Raw genomic sequence first — 21,717 nt, 5'->3', positions numbered from 1 at the left:
CCTTAAACCTAAGGCAGCTAATATGTGATTATCTTCCTGTCATTGTCTGTAGGTACTGGGACCAATTTTACTCCAATGTTCAGAGAGAAATGCACTATAACCAGTATGCACAGCATTTGATGCCTTCCTTTCTTAAATAAGGCCATAATTGACACCTGTTTTTGCACTGAATAAATGACCTCACTAATTGAACTCCACACTGTTATTATTTGAAACAAGCCTCAATTAATGATTTAATTACACAGAATCAGCAGCATGCATGCCCTGACTGTTGAATCTGTTGGTTTTCCATTACTCTACTACACCTACTAGTACATTATTTGCCATGTAGAAATAGAATTTCTACCAAAAACAGTGATTGATCAGGTTAGTGATGTCAGACTGCCATTATTCTGAACACAGCTGTACATAAAGGCTTATCCTCGCTTTACTGGCTTTGTGTCTCGTATGGGATGCTGTATTTGCCATGATATTTTTGTCCAAACCACATCCATTAGACATCGGTCTTTTATGATTAAGTGCCCAGGGGCACAAAACACAAAAGGCTTTCCTATGTCTGGGCCTCCAAGTCTGCAGTTTTTTTATACTTGACTGTCCTATGGGATCTGTGAGTGTCTGCCATTTTCTGGTTTAATACCTCCACCTTAAGCTGGAGGTCTGGGGCATGTGCACCTGGAAGTAGATAATGGAATCACTGGCATTCGTAAGACATGGACAAGCCTGTGCGTATTTATTAGCAGAAAAATGCAATGTTTGGGGGTTAGAACCCTTTATGACAATTTTTTGTGGCTGCCTGTAACCTCTATACTGATTTAGTTAAGTGCTAGCACTATATGTAAGTAAATGCTGAGCCATATGGCCAGTGTGGGGCCAAGGGCACTGAAGATAAACCCTTGATTTCCCACAGGAAAAATACCACTGGTCCTTTAGCCAGCTGCCAGTTACAGAAGGGCCCAAACTAGAGGTAGGCAGACAGAATGGGTCCCGCCCTCATCACTGCCACAGTAAAAGCATGGACTCACTGCAAATATTTAAACCGTAGGATGGTTGGTACAAGTATGAGAGCCCTTTTTTGTAAACCCATTATCCAGAAAACTCCAAAATTAGGGGGAAAGTCATCTCCCATTAAGTACATTTTAAACAAATAATCCTAATTTTAATAATTTCCCTTTTCTCTGTAATAATGAAATAGTACATTGTACTTGAGGGTAGCTAAACTGTGTGAATCCATCCAAACTGGTGGCAAAACAACCCTATTAGGTTTATTTAATGTTTGTATGGTTTTTAGCAGACTTATAATATGAAGATCCAAATTATAGAAAGATCTGGAAAATTCCAGGTCCTGAGCTTTTCATATAACAGGGCCTATACCTGTATAATCATGTGAAATGTATCTGTGGTGACCCCTTCCCTTGTCAGTGGAATGGATTCAAGATGGTTGATTTTACTGGCAGTGTGGCTAGAGCACATCTGCTAATGGTGTCAGGATATGATCTGCCACTACCCTGTGCAACACATACTGTAGACTCGCCCCTTACTTACTGCAGCATCACTGGGGATCTATGAAACTTATCAGCAAAAGCCCTTCCACTTGTGCACAATCATTCCACTAAAACTGCACCGCCCATAATTTCTTGTGCCAGGTTGAATTGATCATTTACCTAATATTTACTTTTTCTTCAGCAGTAGATACTGCCTAGAGGCACTAGAGGGATTGTATGACCTTTGATTGACAACCTACGAGCAGGTGCCAAGTTAAGCAGTTGCTTTTTAGAAGAGGTAGGCATAACAAAGTCATATGTGCATCAAATGAATGCTTTCAAACATCCCAAGAACTAGTGTTACTGACTGGACCACAAGAGAACAGACACAATATACAAAGTGAATAAATTCATAGCTTCATTGTGTAGATCATTAATGAACAGACAAAAAAAAATACAAAAAAAAAAGATAGATCAACATCGAATTCCCATCCCAATGGCCATAAACGTTCCGAAGGTTCCGCCACTTTGCATCATGGTCTTTCCAACTCCGCCCATTAGCTCCCTTCCCCTCATTCCAAATCTGCAAAACAGAAGCAAATATTCCATTAGCACAGTCCCATGCATAAGAAGGAAATGAGGCATAAATACACTGAAAGGCAGACTCAATTTCTCATCATCAATGGTTGTTGGGTGTAACTTTGTTGACACAGAATTATGTAGATCTGTATTTACTACAACACGTGTGTAGTGCATTAACTTATTTTATGCACACAGGACAGGATTCAGTTATAGAGGGAGGGGATGGAGGAAGGGACGGACACTGGAGGGAGGGATGGGCACGGGAGGGACGGGCACGGAAGGCAGGAAGGGGCGGGCACCGGAGGCAGGGATGGACACGGGAAGCAGGAAGGGCCGGGCACGGGAGGGAGGGAGGGCAGGCACAGGAGGGTGTGTGCACTTCAGAACCATTAATTTGCACTAGTTTGGAACTCAGATTTTACATTTCTCAGGGGATAGCTTTAAAAAGGCATACTTTCCAGTAAATTGTACTTCAGGAGGGGGGGGGGGGAGATGCCGATCTCTGTATGGGACTAGGATCAATTCCATAAATTCCAGGACAACATAAAATCCGGGTGGGTAAAATCAGCAATCTTCTGTATATGGTTTAGATTTAGAGCCAAAAGTACACTTGATGAGGCTATTGGTTCTTTAAAAGTGAACATCTCCTACAAACAGGCTTAGAATGCTGTAGCCCTTATTACTGAAAGATCACAGTTTACAGAAAAGACAATTTGAATTTTAGTTAATTAGAATTGGGTTTAAGCCTATGGCAGAGTGGTACTAGACAGATCTTTCAATAACAAGGTGGACACACCTATCCACTCATGTACTCACCGTAGACAGGAGAAGGTGCCAAACAGAGCGCCAGCTGCCATGCCCACAGCAAATCCCATCATGAAGCCCATCTTCACCCTGTCAAAGCAATTGGGTTGCGACTGCCCATATGGTCCTACGGCCACCGGCATCTACAAGAGAAGAGAATATAACCAATTTATCCCTATTCTGCAAACTGAACTGGTTTTTAAGCAGTTGTAAGATATGCATCACGAATGCCTTCAGCACATGGCTGTTATAGGTGGTCAGTTTCCATAGCTTTTCTCTTCCTTTTCAGCTGGACCCCTCTCTATCCTCCACAACTTATGCTTACAACCAGTCATCTTCTTTACCAGCTTAACAGTTAACCACCACCTCAACACTATGTTAAAACAACTGTCTTTCTTACCCCAGGTTTAAAGGAGAAGGAAAGCTACCAAAGTAGTTTAACACCAATAAATTAGTCACATCTGCAGAATGCTTTACCATACCCGAGTAAACAGCTCTAGAAGCGCTCTCTGTTTGTTTAGGATAGCAGCTGCCATATTAGCTTGTTGTGACATCACTTCCTGCCCGAGTCTCTCCCTGCTCACTCATAGCTCTGAGCTTAGATTACATCAAGGAGGGGGTCATTTGAGACAGAGGACCCAGAGCAGCATTACTTTGAGGGTTTACTGGTGTATTTTTATAGACCTTTCTGATAAAGCTTACTTCGTTAATGCCTTTCCTTCTCTTTTAACCGCAATTTCAGAATTCATCCCTTCTTATGATTGCCTTTGCTTCTGCCCTGAAGTCTAGCTCCCATTCTCCCTTTGCCTGCCATCGCTAGAACCCCCATTGTACTTCTCACGTTCCACTGCAGGGGACGGCAGGAACAAACCCAACAGACGATTAATCGGCCAACATAGGCTATAATCTGCACATCTATGGCCAGCTTTACATGCCAATGTGTAGAGGAGAACAAGGTGCTCCAGAATTAAATGTAGAGTAACTCACCATACAGTGAAAGTGGTCCGGGTGCACCAGACCCCCAGCTTTAGGGAGCAGTACAACAGAAGATAAGGAAGCAGAGCTGTCCGGCACTCAAACGGATCCACAGTACCAGAGATATTCAGTTAAAAGATATTTTTATTAGTAGAAAAATTAAAAATATATTTGCATCTCCATCCACCCTACGCGCTTCGCACCTTTTAGGGTGCTTTCATGACTAAGCACCCTAAAAGGTGCGAAACGCGTAGGGTGGATGGAGATGCAAATATATTTTTAATTTTTCTACTAATAAAAATATCTTTTAACTGAATATCTCTGGTCCTGTGGATCCGTTTTGAGTGCCGGACAGCTCTGCTTCCTTATCTTCAGCTTTACATGCCCTTTAATCAGTACAGTCAGATCAGAATTCAAAGGAGCAAAATCCAGAGTGTAAGGACCCTTCCATGTCGTTGTAGACCCCCCCCCATCTCTTTAATAGTGGCCTTAAAAAATAAACGTAATAAAAAAAGTACAGAAAAGCTACAGCCTGTGAGACCAATGCTCAGATCAGGAGACACGTTTCACCCAAGAAATGCACCTATGCAGGGAGGTGCCCGCTTATGGAAAATATGACTGAAGGTAAACCAACAGGAGTACTGTGTGGGGTTCCCTTGATGTGGGTGTAGTGATTTGGCAAGTCTATGATCATATACGTGCAACTGAAAACCTGTTTAAGAAAACCTGATGAACTTGCAGCAATACTGTACAGGTATGACATCCGTTAAACCCGGAAACCCATTATCCAGAAAGCTCCAAAAGCTTAAAGAAACAAAGTCCATTATATCCAAATAATCCATTTCTAAAAATGATTTCCTTCTTCTCAGTAATAATAAAAACACGCAGACATCCAAACTAAAATATAATCAATCCTTATTGGAGGTAAAACCACCCCATTGGGCTAATTAAATGTTTAAATTATTTCCTAGCAGATTTAAGGTATGAAGATACAAATTAAGGAAAGATCCATTATCTGGAAATCTCAGGTCCCAAGCATTCTGGCTACCAGGCCTATGAAATACCCACTCACTACAGGCTATTAACCAGACCCCCACACCAATAAATACCCTTCCCCCTAGTGACTACCCTGCAGTACCCACAGCCCATGATATACCCCCAGCCCTTCCCCCATTTGCAGGCTATTAGACAGACCCCTGTACCAAGGCTATTAGATAGAACTCCTGTACCAATGAATAACCTTCCCGTTAGTGACCCCGCCCCTGCACTACCTACAGCCAATGACGTGCCCCCCTTGTGGGCCATTAGATAGAAGCCCCTCGTAATAAATACACTCCCCCTTACTGACCTCAATTCTGTGCCCTGTCACAGCAAGCGGCCAGCTGGACTAGCTCCGACGATATACCCATGTGACTAACCCTTACTGTACCCAGACGCCATGATGATACACCCAGCCCCCATGTATATTGCCCAACACCACGTCCCAAGATGCACATTAAAGCGCACGCGTGTCCCCGGTTGCGCAGGCCCGCGACGTGGCCGGCTGGGTTACCTGGAGCGCCAGTCCGGCATTGCCCAGCACTGCGCAGTAGCTCTGCTGTCCTCTCACTGCAGAGTATCCGCTAAACTAAATGCCTACCCACAGTTCCCATGTAACGTGCATGAGTCACATCCGCTCCCTCGCTGTTCCCCGAGACCTTCCCTTTACTAAACCACCCCGGTCCCATGCTGGCGTATTCACCTCTGCAATGTTCCCAGTACAACAGGACTTCGGCCTTCCTAGTGACGCCTTTTCGCTCTTCCCCTCCCGGAAGTTGTATTTCTGTCCCGCCTATCAGCGCCCTGTCCTACCTGTATACATCCTGTCATGTTCTCAAGTGACAGCGCGGAACTACAGTTGTGGGAGGTGTTGTGAAGTGTTGTGTAGTGATGTGCTCTGCTGTGATGTGATGTACAGTGTAGTGCTGTGTAGTGTTATGTTGTGTTGTGATGTTCTCTGCTGTGTAGTGATTGGGTTAACTAGATGCCCAGTCTATTATGAGCACGTTATTGCCCCCAGACGTACATCACTGTCCCCAGTACAGCCACACTGTCTCTAGAGAACCTCAATGTCCCTAAACTTGTATGACAACATTTAACTATCCCTCCCCAAACCCTCATCATCCCCAGCTGGTATATATAGATTTAAGCAAATCTTGCCCTTTTACATCTCTTGCCTTGAACCACCATTTTGTGATGGTCTGTGTGCTGCCTCAGAGATCACCTGACCAGAAATACTGCAACTCTAAGGGTTAGTTCACACGAGGAGATTCGGGGAGATTTTGTCGCTGAACTGCCTCAGTGTGTTTTCCCATAGGCTATAATGAAAAGTCGCCTGCGCTAAAGCACACGCAGCGATGCGTTTTCCATAGTCGCCCGAAGTTGCCTCACGGAGGCAACTTTGGAAAACGCATTGCCGCGTGTGCTTTAGCGCAGGCGACTTTTCATTATAGCCTATGGGAAAACACGCTGAGGCAGTTCGGGGAGATTGTCGCTCAGAAGACGAGGCGATTAGTCGCCAGGCGACAAAATCTCCCCGAATCTCCTCGTGTGAACTAACCCTAAGGGGTGAATTTATCAAAGGTCGAAGTGAATTTTCAAATGAAAAAACTTCGAATTTCGAAGTATTTTTCGGGTAGTTCGACCATCGAATAGGCAAAATTCGACTTCAATTCGAACTGAAAATACTTTGAATATTCGACCATTCGAAAATCGAAGTACTGTTGAAAAAAACTTAGACTTCGCCCTTTAAACTAGGGATGCACCGGATCCACTATTTTGGTTTCAGCCGAACCCCCGAATCTTTCGCTAAGGCCGAACCGAATCCGAATTAAAGCCAATTTTTGGATGATGCAAATTAGGGACGGGAAAAACATTTTTTACTTCCTTGTTTTGTGACAAAAAGTCACATGATTTCCCTTTCTGCCCCTAATTTGCATATGCAAATTTGGATTCGGTTTGGCTGGGCAGAATGATTCGGCCGAAGCCAAATCCTGCTGAAAAAGGCCGAATCCCGAACCAAATCCTGGATTCGGTGCATCCCTACTTTAAACCTGCCGAATTGCTATGTTAGCCTATGGGGACCTCCTAGAAGTTTTAAAAAGACCTATATTGTTCTGGGGTATAGTTTTCCTTTAACCGTGTGTAGAATTCTGTGTCTACTAATACATAGCTATGGGTAGTGTCCTACTGTTTACCTTAGAATGCTGTCCAAGATTTCATATATTGAGGGCCAGTTATTTTCTCTTTCATGTAGGGGTCACATTATTATGAAACATTGTTAGACAAAAGATCCAGTGGAAATCTTCAAAATAATAGCGGCCATAAAATCTCTTTAGTCATCCAAAAATTGGCTTTAATTTGTGATTTGAGCTACTAGATGGCAGTGATATGGTAACAGCTGATGTGTATTAGCAGCTTAGTAAAGGGCCTGAAACTTTCCTAGATACTGTGGTCTGGGCCAATGGGATAAAAGGGATGTTTACATTTAGAAGAAATGGAGAAATGCAGTCGACTTTAATGGTGTTCCTTTTAATTCTTAGTTTCCCTTAATTCTGTAGCAAGTTGCCTCTCTGATTGGAGTGGATCCTAGGGAGATCATTTTTACAAGTGGCGCAACAGAATCAAACAATCTTGCTCTTAAGGTAACGATGGCAACATGTTTCAGTAGCCACAACCGAAAATTACTGTATTCCAGATGGGCAGCTAAAGCTGGAAGTTTGCGTACAAGTTACTCTTGCTTGCCTGTACACTTCATTCTATAGTACGAGTCTTAGTTCATAGCATATAGAGGGGGAATAGTAGGAGCCATAAAGTGGTGCGCGGCCTCTGCTTACAATGGGTATCCGAATCTGTACCATTGTGACGGAATGCTCTGTTATAAAGATAGCTAGAATCTCAGCCATAAAGCAAGGCAGGACTGCTGCTTACAATGAGTATCAGATAGGGATTTTTATTTAAAATAAAAACAATACAAAGCATAACAAATTCAAATTATATCAAAATGACATTATATTACAATATGTACATTATTTACAAAGAATTTGACCAAGAGAAATCAAAGTTCAACCAATTTTTTTCATTCAAGCTTTTTTTCTGAATCTCATTGACTTTAATAAACACAATTTCCCTTAAGATTTTACTTGTTTGGTCTATTGATTGATTGTCTTTCCCAAAGGTTTTCATACATCGGATAGACCACAGATGGTATCGAATGACTGACAATATAATAAATACAGTCTCTTGGTTATAGCGGTGCTTCCTATAAATGATCCCATAGGCTCTTTCTGCATAGTCATTAGCACATATATTATAAATACCCAACACCTTCAGTACACCCTCATATAAACTGTTTGACACCGAACAATCCACCAAAAAGTGCTCTTGACTCTCCTCCACCCCACACCCCCAGGGACACTCTTTTCTTACATGACTCAGATATTTCATGTTGCCCCGCGCATACAACTTGCCCTGCAGTGTCAGCCAGGAGTTATCAAAGAGTTTTGGGGGGAGTCTCACGCTGTTTAAATACTTTAGTATCTCCTCCAGGGTTTTGCTGGTACAGTCTCTTATAGCCAGTGGGACAGTAAAGAAGGATGTTAGTACCCTGGCATAGATTTGCTTCCTTGGGGTTGATGTTATTTCTGCTGCCCCAATGCCCCACCTCTTTATCAGCTTAAGGGCATGGGCAATGTGTGGAGGGAAATAGCTCTGTCTTACACGGACCTCTTTCGCCCTACCGCCCTGCAACCAGTCCACGATAAAAGACGATGCCCAAGACCTGATACAACTTTCCCACAGGGAGCTTGTTCCTTGAGTCAGACCCCCAAAGTTAAACTTTAGGAACATGACACCAAAGAAGGTCACAGGACAGACCATCCCCAAACCTCCCTCTTTCCTCTGCAGGAACGTTACCCCTCTTTTGACTTGGTTTAGCCTATTCCCCCAGATCATCTGGAAGAATAAGCTATAGACTCGAGCATAGAAAGATTCTGGCAAAGGGAACACACAGGACACATACAAAAACAACGGGATCAGAAAAGTCTTAATAAGTTTAACTCTTTCCCTATAGGTCAGCTTCCACCCTTTCCAACGCTGAACTTTTGCCAAACCGGTATCCAACTTCTCTTCCCAATTTAGCCTGGCATTATCTTCCCTCCCAAATTTAACCCCTAGTATTTTAACTTGAGAGGAGGCAACAGGGAAGGTTCTTAACTCAAAACTGGGCTCTTCCTCCAGACTCCACAAAGCTTCCGACTTTTCACTATTGACTAGAGACCCTGAGGCCTCTGAGTAGCTTCTGATGCAACAGGAGACTCTCTCCACCTCTTCAGGCTTTGAGATAACCATTGTCACATCATCCACGTAGGCCACCAACCTCAGGCGCTGACCACTGGGTGCACAGATACCCTCCAAGTTACCTTCCTGCAGCGATCTAAGAAAAGGATCTAACGCAAATGCATACAGCAAAGGACTCAGAGGGCACCCCTGTCTTACTCCTGCCCCAACCTGGAAGTCTTCACCCTGCCAACCGTTAATCAGTGGGAAGCTTCTCGCCCCTTTGTACAAAACTTTTATCCAACTAATGAACTGACCCGGGATACCGTATTTAGACAAAACAGCCCATAGGTACTGGTGATTCACCCTATCAAAGGCTTTTGACTGATCTAAACACAGAAAGTATTTCCCCCACCTTTGAGCTTTGCATAATTCCAGAGCCTCTCTAATGGTAAAGACAGCTCCAAAAATGCTCCGCCCCTTCACCGTGCAGAACTGACAGTCAGACAATAAAGTGCTTGAAAATAAACTTTAACGAAAGAAAATAACCTTTGCGAGAATCTTTCTATCTGTATTGAGCAGGGCAATCGGCCTCCAGTTCTCAATATGCTTCTCGTCCTTACCTTTGACAGCAAAATCAAAGAGGAAAACTGCATAGATGGCGGGAGGTCATCTTCCTCTAAGCAACAGTTAAACACCTCAACAAGTGCCGGAGCCAACAGATCTTTAAAGGTCTTATAGAATTCTGATGTTAAGCCATCCGGACCTGGAGCTTTCTTATTCTGCAGACTCTCTATCGCCAACTTTACCTCCTCCTCCGTGATTTTAGCTGTCAAGGGGGAAAAATCCAAATTATTTGTGTCAGGCCCTGGGTCGTCTCTAAGAAAGCTGTCATCCTTTCCCTCTCCAAAGTTCTCTCCCCAAACAAAGCAGCATAGTAGGATCTCACGACCTCCAGTATTCCCTCCCTTGTCTTTTGCTCTTTACCCTGGAAGTCAATGAGACCCCTCACCAGTTTCCTTTTAACTGACTCTTTACAGTTCCTAAAAGGATCTGGGGAAATTTTCATCCCAGAATCCCTCTCAGGAACCAGAGACCTCTGGCGGCTGTACTGATACTGCTTCATTTGGTTCTTTAACTGGGTCACTTTTTCCCCCACCACCCCATCTGAAATATAGGACTCCAGCTTCTTTCTCAAGGACTGGTACTGCCATTGTCTATTTCCCTCCCTTTTAACAGATAGGGACTTGAAGAAAGCCCGAAATGACCTCTTGGCCTCTTCCCACCACTGTGTTGGTGAATCATAAAAAATAATTTTCGACAGAATATTTTGTACAACAAACTCGCAAAAGGGTTTTTGTTCCTCATCCTTTAGTATTTCTGAACCTAACCTCCACAGACCTTTACCAACCCCCATACTATCTGATACCCCATATTCAAAGAAAAGAACCAAGTGGTCAGAAAACCCCACTTCAATCTCCTTAACCCCTGAAAAAGGAGCACCAGCTTTAATATAAATCTGGTCAATTCTACTACTGCGGGAGCCACAAAAATACGTGTGCTTGGCCTTCCTACCCCCTTCAGTAGCCACATCCACCAACCCTGCTGTTTGAACCACCTCATTGAGAAATGCTCCCTCATATTTCCTATACATACCAGATCTATCCCCTGGCCCTGTCACTTGGTTGAAATCCCCGGCTAGGATGACTGGCATTGAGGTGTGCAAATATTGTCTCATTTCTCTTATGAGTTCCTTCCTCTCCACCACTGATTGGGGCCCATACATATTAATTAATCTTAGATCTTCCCCTTCTATCTTAATATCAAGTAACAAACACCTGCCCATTTTAACCTCCACCAACCTCTTAACTTCAATGTGCCTGTCACCATTAAACAGAATCCCCACTCCTCCCGCCTGTTCCTCTGCTATGGACCAAAATGAGGGCCCTTTCTGCCAGTCTCTTTTTGCATTGTAGATATCGTACCTATTAGTTAGGCGAGTCTCCTGAACAAAAATGATATCTACCACCAAGGAAAATAAAAACTCAAATGCTACCAATCGTGCCTTGGGAGACCTAATGCTTCTCACATTAAGGGTGCAAAAAGAAATTGGGGAACCCATCATGTTTTAGGGAGTTTTGCTGAAGACTCTTCCCCTCCTTCCCCACATCTCAACTTGCATCCCCTGAGATTCATCCCCTTCTACAAAAAACAGAAACTCCTCCTCAAAGGAACCTCCTTCCCCAGAGTCTCTCTCCTTCCTCTTTTTCCCCTGCTCTTCCCCAGTAACTTCTAGAACTTCTGGGATTCTTGGAGTCTGGCCTGCATCGGGTTCTGGGGATATTCTTCCTTCTTTGTTTTTCGCCTTTTCTTTTTCTTTTTCTTCTCCTCTCTGTCCCTTTCTTCCTTCTCTATCTGCCTTTCTTCCTCCTCCTCCTCCTCCTCCTCTGCCATCTCCCCCCAACTCTTCCCACCTGGGAGGGTAAATCTGTTTGATGTGCTCACACCTGCCTTAACAACCATCTTTCCCTGTTGTTTATTCCCCTTTGCTCCTACCACAGTCCAGTCCTCCTTCTCTGTCCCTTTATCCTTCCCCCTAGTTTCCCGAGGGACTGCAGGCTCCACTACTTCTTCCACCCTGGTCTCCAACTCCATTTCTTCCTCATGCTCCCTCCCCTCCTCCCGCTCCTCCTCCTCCTGAAATTCCCGCTCCAAATTAGGGCAATCTCTGACAATGTTATGCCAAGCATTGGGGCAGTCCCTGTGTGTATGACCCAGAGCATTACATAGGTTGCACCTGACCTCATTACATTCCTTGCTGGTATGGCTTTTAGCACCACACAGAGCACACACCTTGGTTTCACAGTTAATGGCCAAGTGTCTGTTTGACCCACACTTAAAGCATTGGCGAGGTTGGCCTGGGTAAAAACAAACCCCCCTTTCTCTTCCTATGAAAAATGAGTTAGGGAGGTGCTTGGGACATTGTAATGAACCTCTAGTTTCACTTGGGCTTTCCATCCTCCCGCCCAAAAACCTTCCTCATTATAGATCTTGATGAGAGGGGTTAGTACTGTGCATTGTCTCTTTAACCAAACAAGGATATCCTCAGGGGGACTGATTCGTGTTTGAAAATGATGGTTACATTTTTGGTTTCAGGACGTGAGATTGGGATTGCCTTAAAATTTTCCCACTCTTTTGTGTTTTTCTTTTGGTCATAAAGAGCCCAAAACCTCTCCATCCCCTGGGACAATTTAAAGCTGAGATCATATTCAGTAACAGAAATATCAAGAAAAGCATTGACATCATTAGTAGTGAAACCCATAGACTCTTTCACCAGGTTACGTGCCACATATCTCCAACCTGGGAATTTGTCTTGCTCCCCCTCCCATTTAATTCTCACCACATTGCGCCTCTTAAACACTGGCCCATCAAAGGATCTATTTAGCCCAGATGAGTTAGCAAACAGCCTCCTCCTTTCCCACACATTCACAGGTGCTTGGCTTCTCTCTTGCCCAACCTCTGGAGCAGCCTTACTGCCCCCCACAGTCCCCTCTCCCATCCCCCCCACACCAGCACTCTCACCCCCCTGTACCCCCTCACTCACAGTCTCTCTCTCACCACTTGCCCCACTCACACCTGCACTCATACCTGCACTCACACACTCTGGCTGCACAACAACATTAGCAGGGATATTAGAGGAAACATTAGAAGAAAAACATTTCCCTTTTTCCATCTGCTCAAACCTTTCCCGGTTCTTATAAATCTCTTCCCATGGTTTAATTATAAGGAAAGACTTTTTAATTTCTTCCTCCAGTTCCTCCAACTCTTTATTGTACATAGCAGTCTTTCTTATTCTCTGCCCTCTTAACTCTCCAGTCGCTTTGGCAGCCAAACTAAGTTCTTTTGCAATCACATTATTTAGTTCTTTTTTCCTCTGCTGCAAAAACTCCATAGTCTTTAGAGCTTTAGCAATTTCCTCCTGATTTACAGAGTCTTTAGAGGTGGAGACCCCAGAAAAGTCTTTAGAGACACAGTCTGTAGCAGCAACAGTCTCATTAGAGGAAACCCCCCCCCCACACAGGCAATTAAGGAAAAGTCAGTTTGTTTGTTACCTGCAGATTTCTCCTCCAGCACCTGTAAAGCCACAGTCTCTGCCAGGTAGCCACAGTCCATGCTTGCCTCCATTCCTCCCTCTGCTGAAGCAGCAGCAGTCGGTGCCATTTGTGGGGGGGGGGTTCCCTGATTCTTTGCTGGAATCTTTCCTTTCTTACTGTCTCTGCTGGACTCTCTGCAGCTTTCACTGGGTGGGCGGAGCTTCCCCTTTGCTGTGCACAAGCCTGTCTCTGCTTCCAAAATGGCGTCCTCCTTCCCAAGCACATGGCCGGCCTCCATTACTGCAATGCAGCTGGTACCTGCTTTCTCCCTCAGCTGGGGGTCACTGTCCATAGCAGCAGCTGCTTGTGTGTCAGTACAGCCGCTTGTACCTTCCTTTTCCCAAGGCAAAGCACCGCTCCCCTCTGCTCCCTGACTGATGCAAATACCAGACCAGGGGCTCCAGGCTGCGCTGGCCACAGGACTTTCCTCCTCCATAGCTATGGGGGACCTGCTTGTTCCTTGGGGGGTGCTCTCTGGGACACAGGTAGCTTGGGATTCACAAACCTTTGCTGAAGCTCCAGATGTAGAGACTTGTAGTTCCGCAACATGTTGCACAGGGGGCTCAGATGCCGCAAACCCAGACAGACTTGACTCAGGGACCTCATCCAGCTTTTCTTCCTCCTCACTCTCCACAGACACCTCTTCCACCTCCTCCTCCTTTGGCAAAACTTTCCCTTTCTTGTTCACTTTCTTTACAGTAGCAGCCATTTTCTTTTCTGCACCAACTACAGCTTTCTGGCTCACTGCTCGCCTGCTGGATCCCAGCCTTGCTCGGGTATTCATTGCCCCTGCTTCCTCTGTTGGGGGCAACTTCTTAACCATTTCCAAAAATAAATAAATAAATCAAAAACAAAAAAGAAAAGTAAAGGCTATAAAGCCGCAAAAACAGCTGAGAAATCAACCTCCCCAGACCCAGAAGGGCCTGGGTAAGTCAAAATCACAAGTTCTCTCTCAAAATCACGAGCTCTCTCCAAACACGTCTGCTCCCTACGGGTATCAGATAGGATCTGTGCCACTGTGACGGAATGCCCTGTTATAAAGATAGCTAGAATCTCAGCCATAAAGCAAGGCAGGACTGCTGCTTACATTGTGTACCAGATGGAATCTGTACCATTGTGACGGAATGCTCTGTTATAAAGATAGCTAGAATCTCAGCCATAAAGCAGGACAGGACTGCTGCTTACAATGAGTATCAGATAGGTTGCTTGGTTGCTTATGAGTTAATGCAAGCTGCCTTAAAGGGGAAGGAAACCTAGTCGGCGCAAACCACCCTCCCCCCTCCCATTTGTGGCCCACCCTCCCTCCTCCCCCCTGGCCTACTCGTCCCGCTGGGCAAATGCCCCTAACTTGTTACTTACCCTTCTGCGCTGGTCCACTCCAGGGAGTTCACAGACGACATCTTCTTCCACGTGATCTTCTTCCTGCTTTGAACGGCGCATGTGCAGTAGGATCATTTCGCCGGTACGATCTACTGCGCATGCACGTTACTTTTTGTGCATGCGCAGTAGATCCGTACCGGCGAAATGATCCTACTGCACATGCGCCAAAACGGCGTTCACAGCAGGAAGAAGATCGCGTGGAAGAAGATGTCGTCTGTGAACTCCGTGGACTGGACCTGCGCAGAAGGGTAAGTAACAAGTTAGGGGCATTTGCCCAGCGGGACGGGTAGGCCAGGGGGGAGGAGGGAGGGTGGGCAACAAACGGGAGGGGGTGGGGGGTTTGCGCTGACTAAGTTTCCTTCCCCTTTAAAGTGTATTTAAAGTTAAATGAATAAAGGAAAAACTGGGAATTAACTGAGGATTGATAAGTATGTCTGGATGCGGTCAGGCTCTGGCAAACCATACACTTTGTTAAAAAAATAAATATGTTTGTGACATTGCCCTCTTGAGTTTCCTTCTGATTTTTCAAATAAAGGTATGAATAAATAAAACAAAAAAAACATTGTGCATATTGTTTTTCAGGGGTGGTGGTCTCCTGTCTGCTCACCTTCTCTCCAAAAAAGCCTGCCTGGAACCGGGATGGACTTGGTCCCTTACTCTGCATGACGGAAGAGGCTGCTCACAAACTTCTTCCAGGTTAGCAAAGATTGGGGGTTACATTCTAAAGGGAAAATATACCCTGTTTTATTAGCATGCATTGTATTTATTTTACTATTAGAATATATTCCCATGAGTTGCTGCAGTTCCATGAAACATGGCAGAGGGCTAGCTTGACAAAGGGCAGTGACACCAAAGGGCACATTTACTAAGGGTCGAATATCGAGGGTTAATTAACCCTCGATATTCAACCAAGTCTTGTAAGACATTTGTCCCACTAGGAGATGTGACTGTGCAGGGCTCCCATGGAGAAACATAGCAGTTAAATGACTCTTGCCAACCTGACATTGTTGTCCATCAACCTATATCTTGCAGTGTTCGCTTCTTTGAGAATAATCTAGCCCCACCTAAAGATTGAGATCAGATGTAAAATCCTTGAGGCATATGTACCAAATCCCACTTGACAGAATTTTTGCAACTAGCTGAGGATGCTGGGAGTTGTACCTTAGAACAGTAATACGAGTTAAATGACCATTTCACACAGTTAATGCAAATAGCATAATTCATTTATTTGTTTCCTTTTATTTCTCCCCTAGCATTTGACACAGCCACAGGGATGCCTTACGGGACAGTCAACCTACTGAGAAACGTAACCCTACAGAGACCCCCGTGACATGCACAGCGGGCACAGGAACATTTATTGTGGAGTTTGCCACTCTGAGTCGCCTTACAGGAGATCCACAGTTTTAGATGGTGGCACGAAGGGCCCTCAGGATTATGGGAGAGCAGATCTGGTATTGGGCTGGTAAGTGCTGATACCTGAAAATATGTGAAATTGTTTTTGCTATATTTTTATTGACACAACCAATTGTTCCTACACTATGTGGGACCCACTAAAAACAGGTCTAAATTGAAATATGCTTTCAGGTATTCAGTGTTTTACCCTTATTGGTTCAGCATACATTTTCCATATTTGACTGAATATTTTCTTTAAAGTTTTTGGAATGAATTAACATGTCAGCTCCCGCTCATCCTGATACCAATCCCTAGATGTATCCCTGTAAATCACAGGAGAGATACATGGAGATGGATCTTGTAATGACCATCTTCTGGAGACAGATGGAGATGAGACAGGGAGCAGATCACAAGTCTGTGGGGCCTGGAGTAACCAGGACTTCCTAGAGCTGTAACCCTACTCTATCTTATACCCTTGTTAAATTGGTGTGACAGACATTGCCCTGGACACCCAATGCTTTGCTGTAGCTATGACTGATTTGTATTCTGCATTACCTGCATCTTTTTACACCTCTGTTAAATGTAAATGACACCAACTCAAAGCTAATGTAACTTTGATTAGTCACTGAGGGTTGCCTAACCAATTATCATTCACCTAGTGATTTTGGATTCAGTCCCATAATAATAACAATAGTTATACTAAAGCCAGTGTGTTACTGAGGGGATTCGTTACCGAAGAAAAAACATGCAACAAAATTACTATTCCCCAGTTTATTTGAAGAAAAATGAATTTTAGTGAAACTACAATTTCTACACTTGGCCTTTACCTTGATCCCAACTGGGTTTCAACTGCCATGTCTTTAAAGAAAACTTACTAGTCGTATGTCACACATACAAGCATGGTATAACACAGAAAAATACATTCATGTATTAGACCTTTCATTGCCAAAGGGGTCTACAACAAAAGACGACATGGGCCAGTCAGTAGAAGTGGAGTCTGTAGGACTTTGAAAGTTTGTTTATTATAGTCAGAATGAGAATGCTGCTTGCTGAAATTTTGCTAGTTATGATTCACTTAATTTTTTTCATTTGTTTTTTTTTCTTCCCATCAATGCGGCTGGCTGTTTAAAAGGCCAGATATATATATTAAAGATGGCTGCAGATACCACAGCTGATATACAAGATAGAAATGCTAGATATTCCATTTCAAATTAATACGTTTCAGTTTTTGTTACTTGTACTTTTCAAAACGTTTTTTTTTTTCTAATCTTCCAACGTTACAGCCCACATAGAAGTACAATATTAGTGGCCCAGTAAATGATTGCCTTCCTGCAAGCAAGTAAATTAGTTTAAATGTGATGATTTTCCCTTATAAAATCATTTTGGTTACCATGCACAGTGGCATCAAGGAGAAACACTGAATTTGTCATCAAAATTATGTCTTTATTGGAAGAGTTTTTTCTTCTTAAAGTAACCGTTCTTCCTAAAATAAAAGAACAAGTGGTGAAAAAATGTTGCTTGTCTTCTGTTTGTCCCATGTAGTTTAAAGTAGACTGCATATTTTGGAATCCTTAGTTCATAATCTTACTTTTCTCTATAATGGAATAGAAATGGACTGCCAAGTTATACAAAGCCTCCTGCAAGAGCACCACAAATCCTGGATACATTAAACTGGTTGGCATCGTTTTGTGTAATTAGCAAACACAGATTCATTGCTTTCTATGCCATCCTCAAATGAATTTCAGATGTATGTGAGGGGACCCAATAGCACCTGTAGAACCCTAGTCCATTCAGACCCCACTATTTAGAAATTAAATATGTCCAGAGTAACTTTAATCATGTCTGTGCATCTGATATCCAGTGCATCTCTCACTGGGGAAGTGCCTGAATGCTATTATGGGCAAGCTCAGTGTGGCACCTATGAGAGATCTTTCCAGATTAGACAGTGCAGGTATGGAGATGACTGTTGGTTGCACATGTGACCTTCACTTTGACAGTTGGAGTAGTGGCAGTTGGTCAGGTCAGAAGCAGCACAGTCTCATGCCCATGTGACCTTCACTTGGACAGTTAGAGTAGTGGCAGTTGGTCAGGTTAGACGCAGCTTAGTTGCACTCCAGCAAAACTCACATTTTCTGGATACAAATATCAGAATCGAGAGAAGATCAGGATAAATCCATCAAGAATGGAGAGAAGACCCCACCTTGACCTGGTCAAGGATGGTGGATTATTGAGAAATACGGAGGAAATCCCTCAGACTTCATTAGTGAAGAGCGCTGCCCAGTGCAGCCATAAAGAGGGAGGCAGAGGCCCGGTGGCCCCCAGGATTATAAAAATACGCAGGGATTTCAACAGAGAGGAGATAAAAGTGGAGGGAAGAGTGAAGAAGAGAAAGTGGAGGAACGTGCCTGAAACAGGTAATATAGAAGAGGAGAAGAAGAAGGAAGACGAGATCTCCAAGTGCAGCAAAGTGACAGCAGCATCAGAAGGTAAGGAGAGTCTGTATTTATGTACATGGACATTCATCTCTTATTCTCATTGTAAACTCCATCAGTGTCGGACTGGGACACCAGGGGCCCACCCAAAAACCTTTGACTAGGGGCCCACCAATTAATCTTAGACCAGGGGCCCACCCTTAGTACTATTATTCTTCCTTTCCTCATCTATTCTGCTTTTCTTTATACACTATAATCTATTATTCCATCTATTTAGCCACTTTGTTCTCATAGAAATAGGGAATGGCCATGAAATAGGCCAAATGTCTAGCAGCATGAGGGCCCACTGACACCTGGGCCCACCGGGACTGAAGTCCGACACTGAACTCCCTCCTTCCATTAGACATGTTACAAAAAGTCAAGATTTTTCTTTCAGCATTATTTGTACAGGGTTAAGTCATCTCCATAACAAGTAAATTGTCATCACATTAAAGTTCATCACATCAGTGTTCATTACAGCTGGATAATGAATGTGATAAGATGCTGCGTATGGTCCTTATACAGTTTGATTTACACCACAAGTATTGCACAGTGTTTACCAGTCTGGGAGATGACATGTCAGTTAAACTGTCAACCATCTTGCTCTTACTTATGGATGAGAGATTATAAACCATACACAGCAATAACATCAATGATTATCAAAAGCAAAACGTATAACAAATAATTGAGGCATGTAAATACCTTGAGTTTTCAGAAGACTTTACACTGCATGTATTTAATAGAGATGTCGCGAACTGTTCGCCGGCGAACTTGTTCGCGTGAACATCGGGTGTTCGCGCTCGCCGGAAGTTCGCGAACGTCGCGCGACGTTCGCCATTTTGGGTTCGCCATTGTTGGCGCTTTTTTTTGCCCTCTCACCCCAGACCAGCAGGTACATGGCAGCCAATCAGGAAGCTCTCCCCTGGACCACTCCCCTTCCCTATAAAAACCGAAGCCCTGCAGCGTTTTTTCACTCTGCCTGTGTGTGCTGAAGAGATAGTGTAGGGAGAGAGCTGCTGCCTATTAGTGATTTCAGGGACAGTTGAAAGTTTGCTGGCTAGTAATCGTTTTGATACTGCTCTGTTATTGGAGGGACAGAAGTCTGCAGGGGTTTGAGGGACATTTAAGCTTAGGTAGCTTTGCTGGCTAGTAATCTACCTTCTACTGCAGTGCTCTGTATGTAGCTGCAGTGGGCAGCTGTCCTGCTTCTGATCTCATCTGCTGACTGCTGCAATAACAGTAGTCCTTGTAAGGACTGCTTTTATTTATTTTTTTGTTGTTTTACTACTACTACTACTACTACTACTATAAGAGCCCAGTGCTATTAGTCTAGCAGTGTGTGGGAGTGGGACTGGTGTGCTAATCTGCTGCTCCTAGTAGTTCAGCAGCACCAACTTTAATTTTTTTTTTTAATATTCATTTTTTTTTTATTTTACTTTTTTTTATTTTACTACCGCTGTAGTAGTGTATAAGTTGACCTTTTAGGCATTATTTGCCCTGTAGGCATTATTTGCACACTGTTTTCTTCAACCCGCCATCGAGCTGTGTGACCTTGTTCACATTCTGTCTAAATATCCATAATATTACCGTCTCCAGAAAAAACACCGGAGTCACTTTTTTCAAGCAGCCATAATATATTTTACGTAATCCGTATCCACCGCTGTAGTAGTGTATACGTTGGCCTTGTAGGCATTATTTGCACACTGTTTTCTTCAACCCGCCATCGAGCTGTGTGACCTTGTTCACATTCTGTCTAAATATCCATAATATTACCGTCTCCAGAAAAAACACCGGAGTCACTTTTTTCAAGCAGCCATAATATATTTTACGTAATCCGTATCCACCGCTGTAGTAGTGTATACGTTGGCCTTGTAGGCATTATTTGCACACTGTTTTCTTCAACCCGCCATCGAGCTGTGTGACCTTGTTCACATTCTGTCTAAATATCCATAATATTACCGTCTCCAGAAAAAACACCGGAGTCACTTTTTTCAAGCAGCATTCATATATTTTACGTAATCCGTATCCACCGCTGTAGTAGTGTATACGTTGGCCTTGTAGGCATTATTTGCACACTGTTTTCTTCAACCCGCCATCGAGCTGTGTGACCTTGTTCACATTCTGTCTAAATATCCATAATATTACCGTCTCCAGAAAAAACACCGGAGTCACTTTTTTCAAGCAGCATTCATATATTTTACGTAATCCGTATCCACCGCTGTAGTAGTGTATACGTTGCGCCTTGTAGGCATTATTTGCACACTGTTTTCTTCAACCCGCCATCGAGCTGTGTGACCTTGTTCACATTCTGTCTAAATATCCATAATATTACCGTCTCCAGAAAAAACACCGGAGTCACTTTTTCAAGCAGCATTCATATATTTTACGTAATCCGTATCCACCGCTGTAGTAGTGTATACGTTGACCTTGTAGGCATTATTTGCACACTGTTTTCTTCAACCCGCCATCGAGCTGTGTGAGCTTGTTCACATTTTGTCTAAATATTGATAATATTATCGTCTCTAGAAAAACCACTTGAGTTACTTTTTTTCAAGCAGCATTCATATATTTTACGTAATCCGTATCCACCGCTGTAGTAGTGTATACGTTGGCCTTGTAGGCATTATTTGCACACTGTTTTCTTCAACCTGCCATCGAGCTGTGTGAGCTTGTTCACATTTTGTCTAAATATTGATAATATTATCGTCTCTAGAAAAACCACTTGAGTTACTTTTTTTCAAGCAGCATTCATATATTTTACGTAATCCGTATCCACCGCTGTAGTAGTGTATACGTTGACCTTGTAGGCATTATTTGCACACTGTTTTCTTCAACCCGCCATCGAGCTGTGTGAGCTTGTTCACATTTTGTCTAAATATTGATAATATTATCGTCTCTAGAAAAACCACTTGAGTTACTTTTTTTCAAGCAGCATTCATATATTTTACGTAATCCGTATCCCACCGCTGTAGTAGTGTATACGTTGACCTTGTAGGCATTATTTGCACACTGTTTTCTTCAACCCGCCATCGAGCTGTGTGAGCTTGTTCACATTTTGTCTAAATATTGATAATATTATCGTCTCTAGAAAAACCACTTGAGTTACTTTTTTTCAAGCAGCATTCATATATTTTACGTAATCCGTATCCACCGCTGTAGTAG

General features: G+C 43.5%; 2 protein-coding genes across 3 annotated transcripts; both read right to left on the bottom strand.

Annotated features, from left to right (window-relative positions):
- Positions 1-1,877: 1,877 nt before the first annotated feature.
- Positions 1,878-5,722, bottom strand: LOC108702766 (reactive oxygen species modulator 1). 2 transcript variants are annotated; one of them, XM_018238424.2, is made up of 3 exons: positions 5,584-5,722; positions 2,880-3,010; positions 1,878-2,064 (listed from the first exon to the last, which is right to left on the bottom strand). In XM_018238424.2, exons 2-3 carry the CDS (start codon positions 3,008-3,010, stop codon positions 1,956-1,958), a joined length of 240 nt encoding a protein of 79 aa, XP_018093913.1. In that variant the 5' UTR covers positions 5,584-5,722; the 3' UTR covers positions 1,878-1,955. The 2 variants fall into 2 exon arrangements, with proteins under 2 accessions (XP_018093913.1, XP_018093914.1); XM_018238425.2 differs by lacking the exon at positions 5,584-5,722 and adding an exon at positions 5,395-5,534.
- A 3,918-nt stretch (positions 5,723-9,640) lies between these two features.
- On the bottom strand, positions 9,641-14,294 carry LOC121399011. Its single transcript, XM_041578763.1, has 2 exons — positions 13,271-14,294; positions 9,641-9,987 (listed from the first exon to the last, which is right to left on the bottom strand). Exons 1-2 carry the CDS (start codon positions 14,133-14,135, stop codon positions 9,641-9,643), a joined length of 1,212 nt encoding a protein of 403 aa, XP_041434697.1. The 5' UTR covers positions 14,136-14,294.
- Positions 14,295-21,717: the final 7,423 nt, after the last annotated feature.

This window comes from Xenopus laevis, chromosome 9_10S, assembly GCF_017654675.1.
Source record: "Xenopus laevis strain J_2021 chromosome 9_10S, Xenopus_laevis_v10.1, whole genome shotgun sequence".
In the NCBI taxonomy this organism is placed as follows: Eukaryota; Metazoa; Chordata; class Amphibia; order Anura; family Pipidae; genus Xenopus; species Xenopus laevis.
The sequence above is the reverse complement of the archived record's forward strand: the minus strand, read 5'-3'. Positions and strand labels throughout refer to the sequence as shown.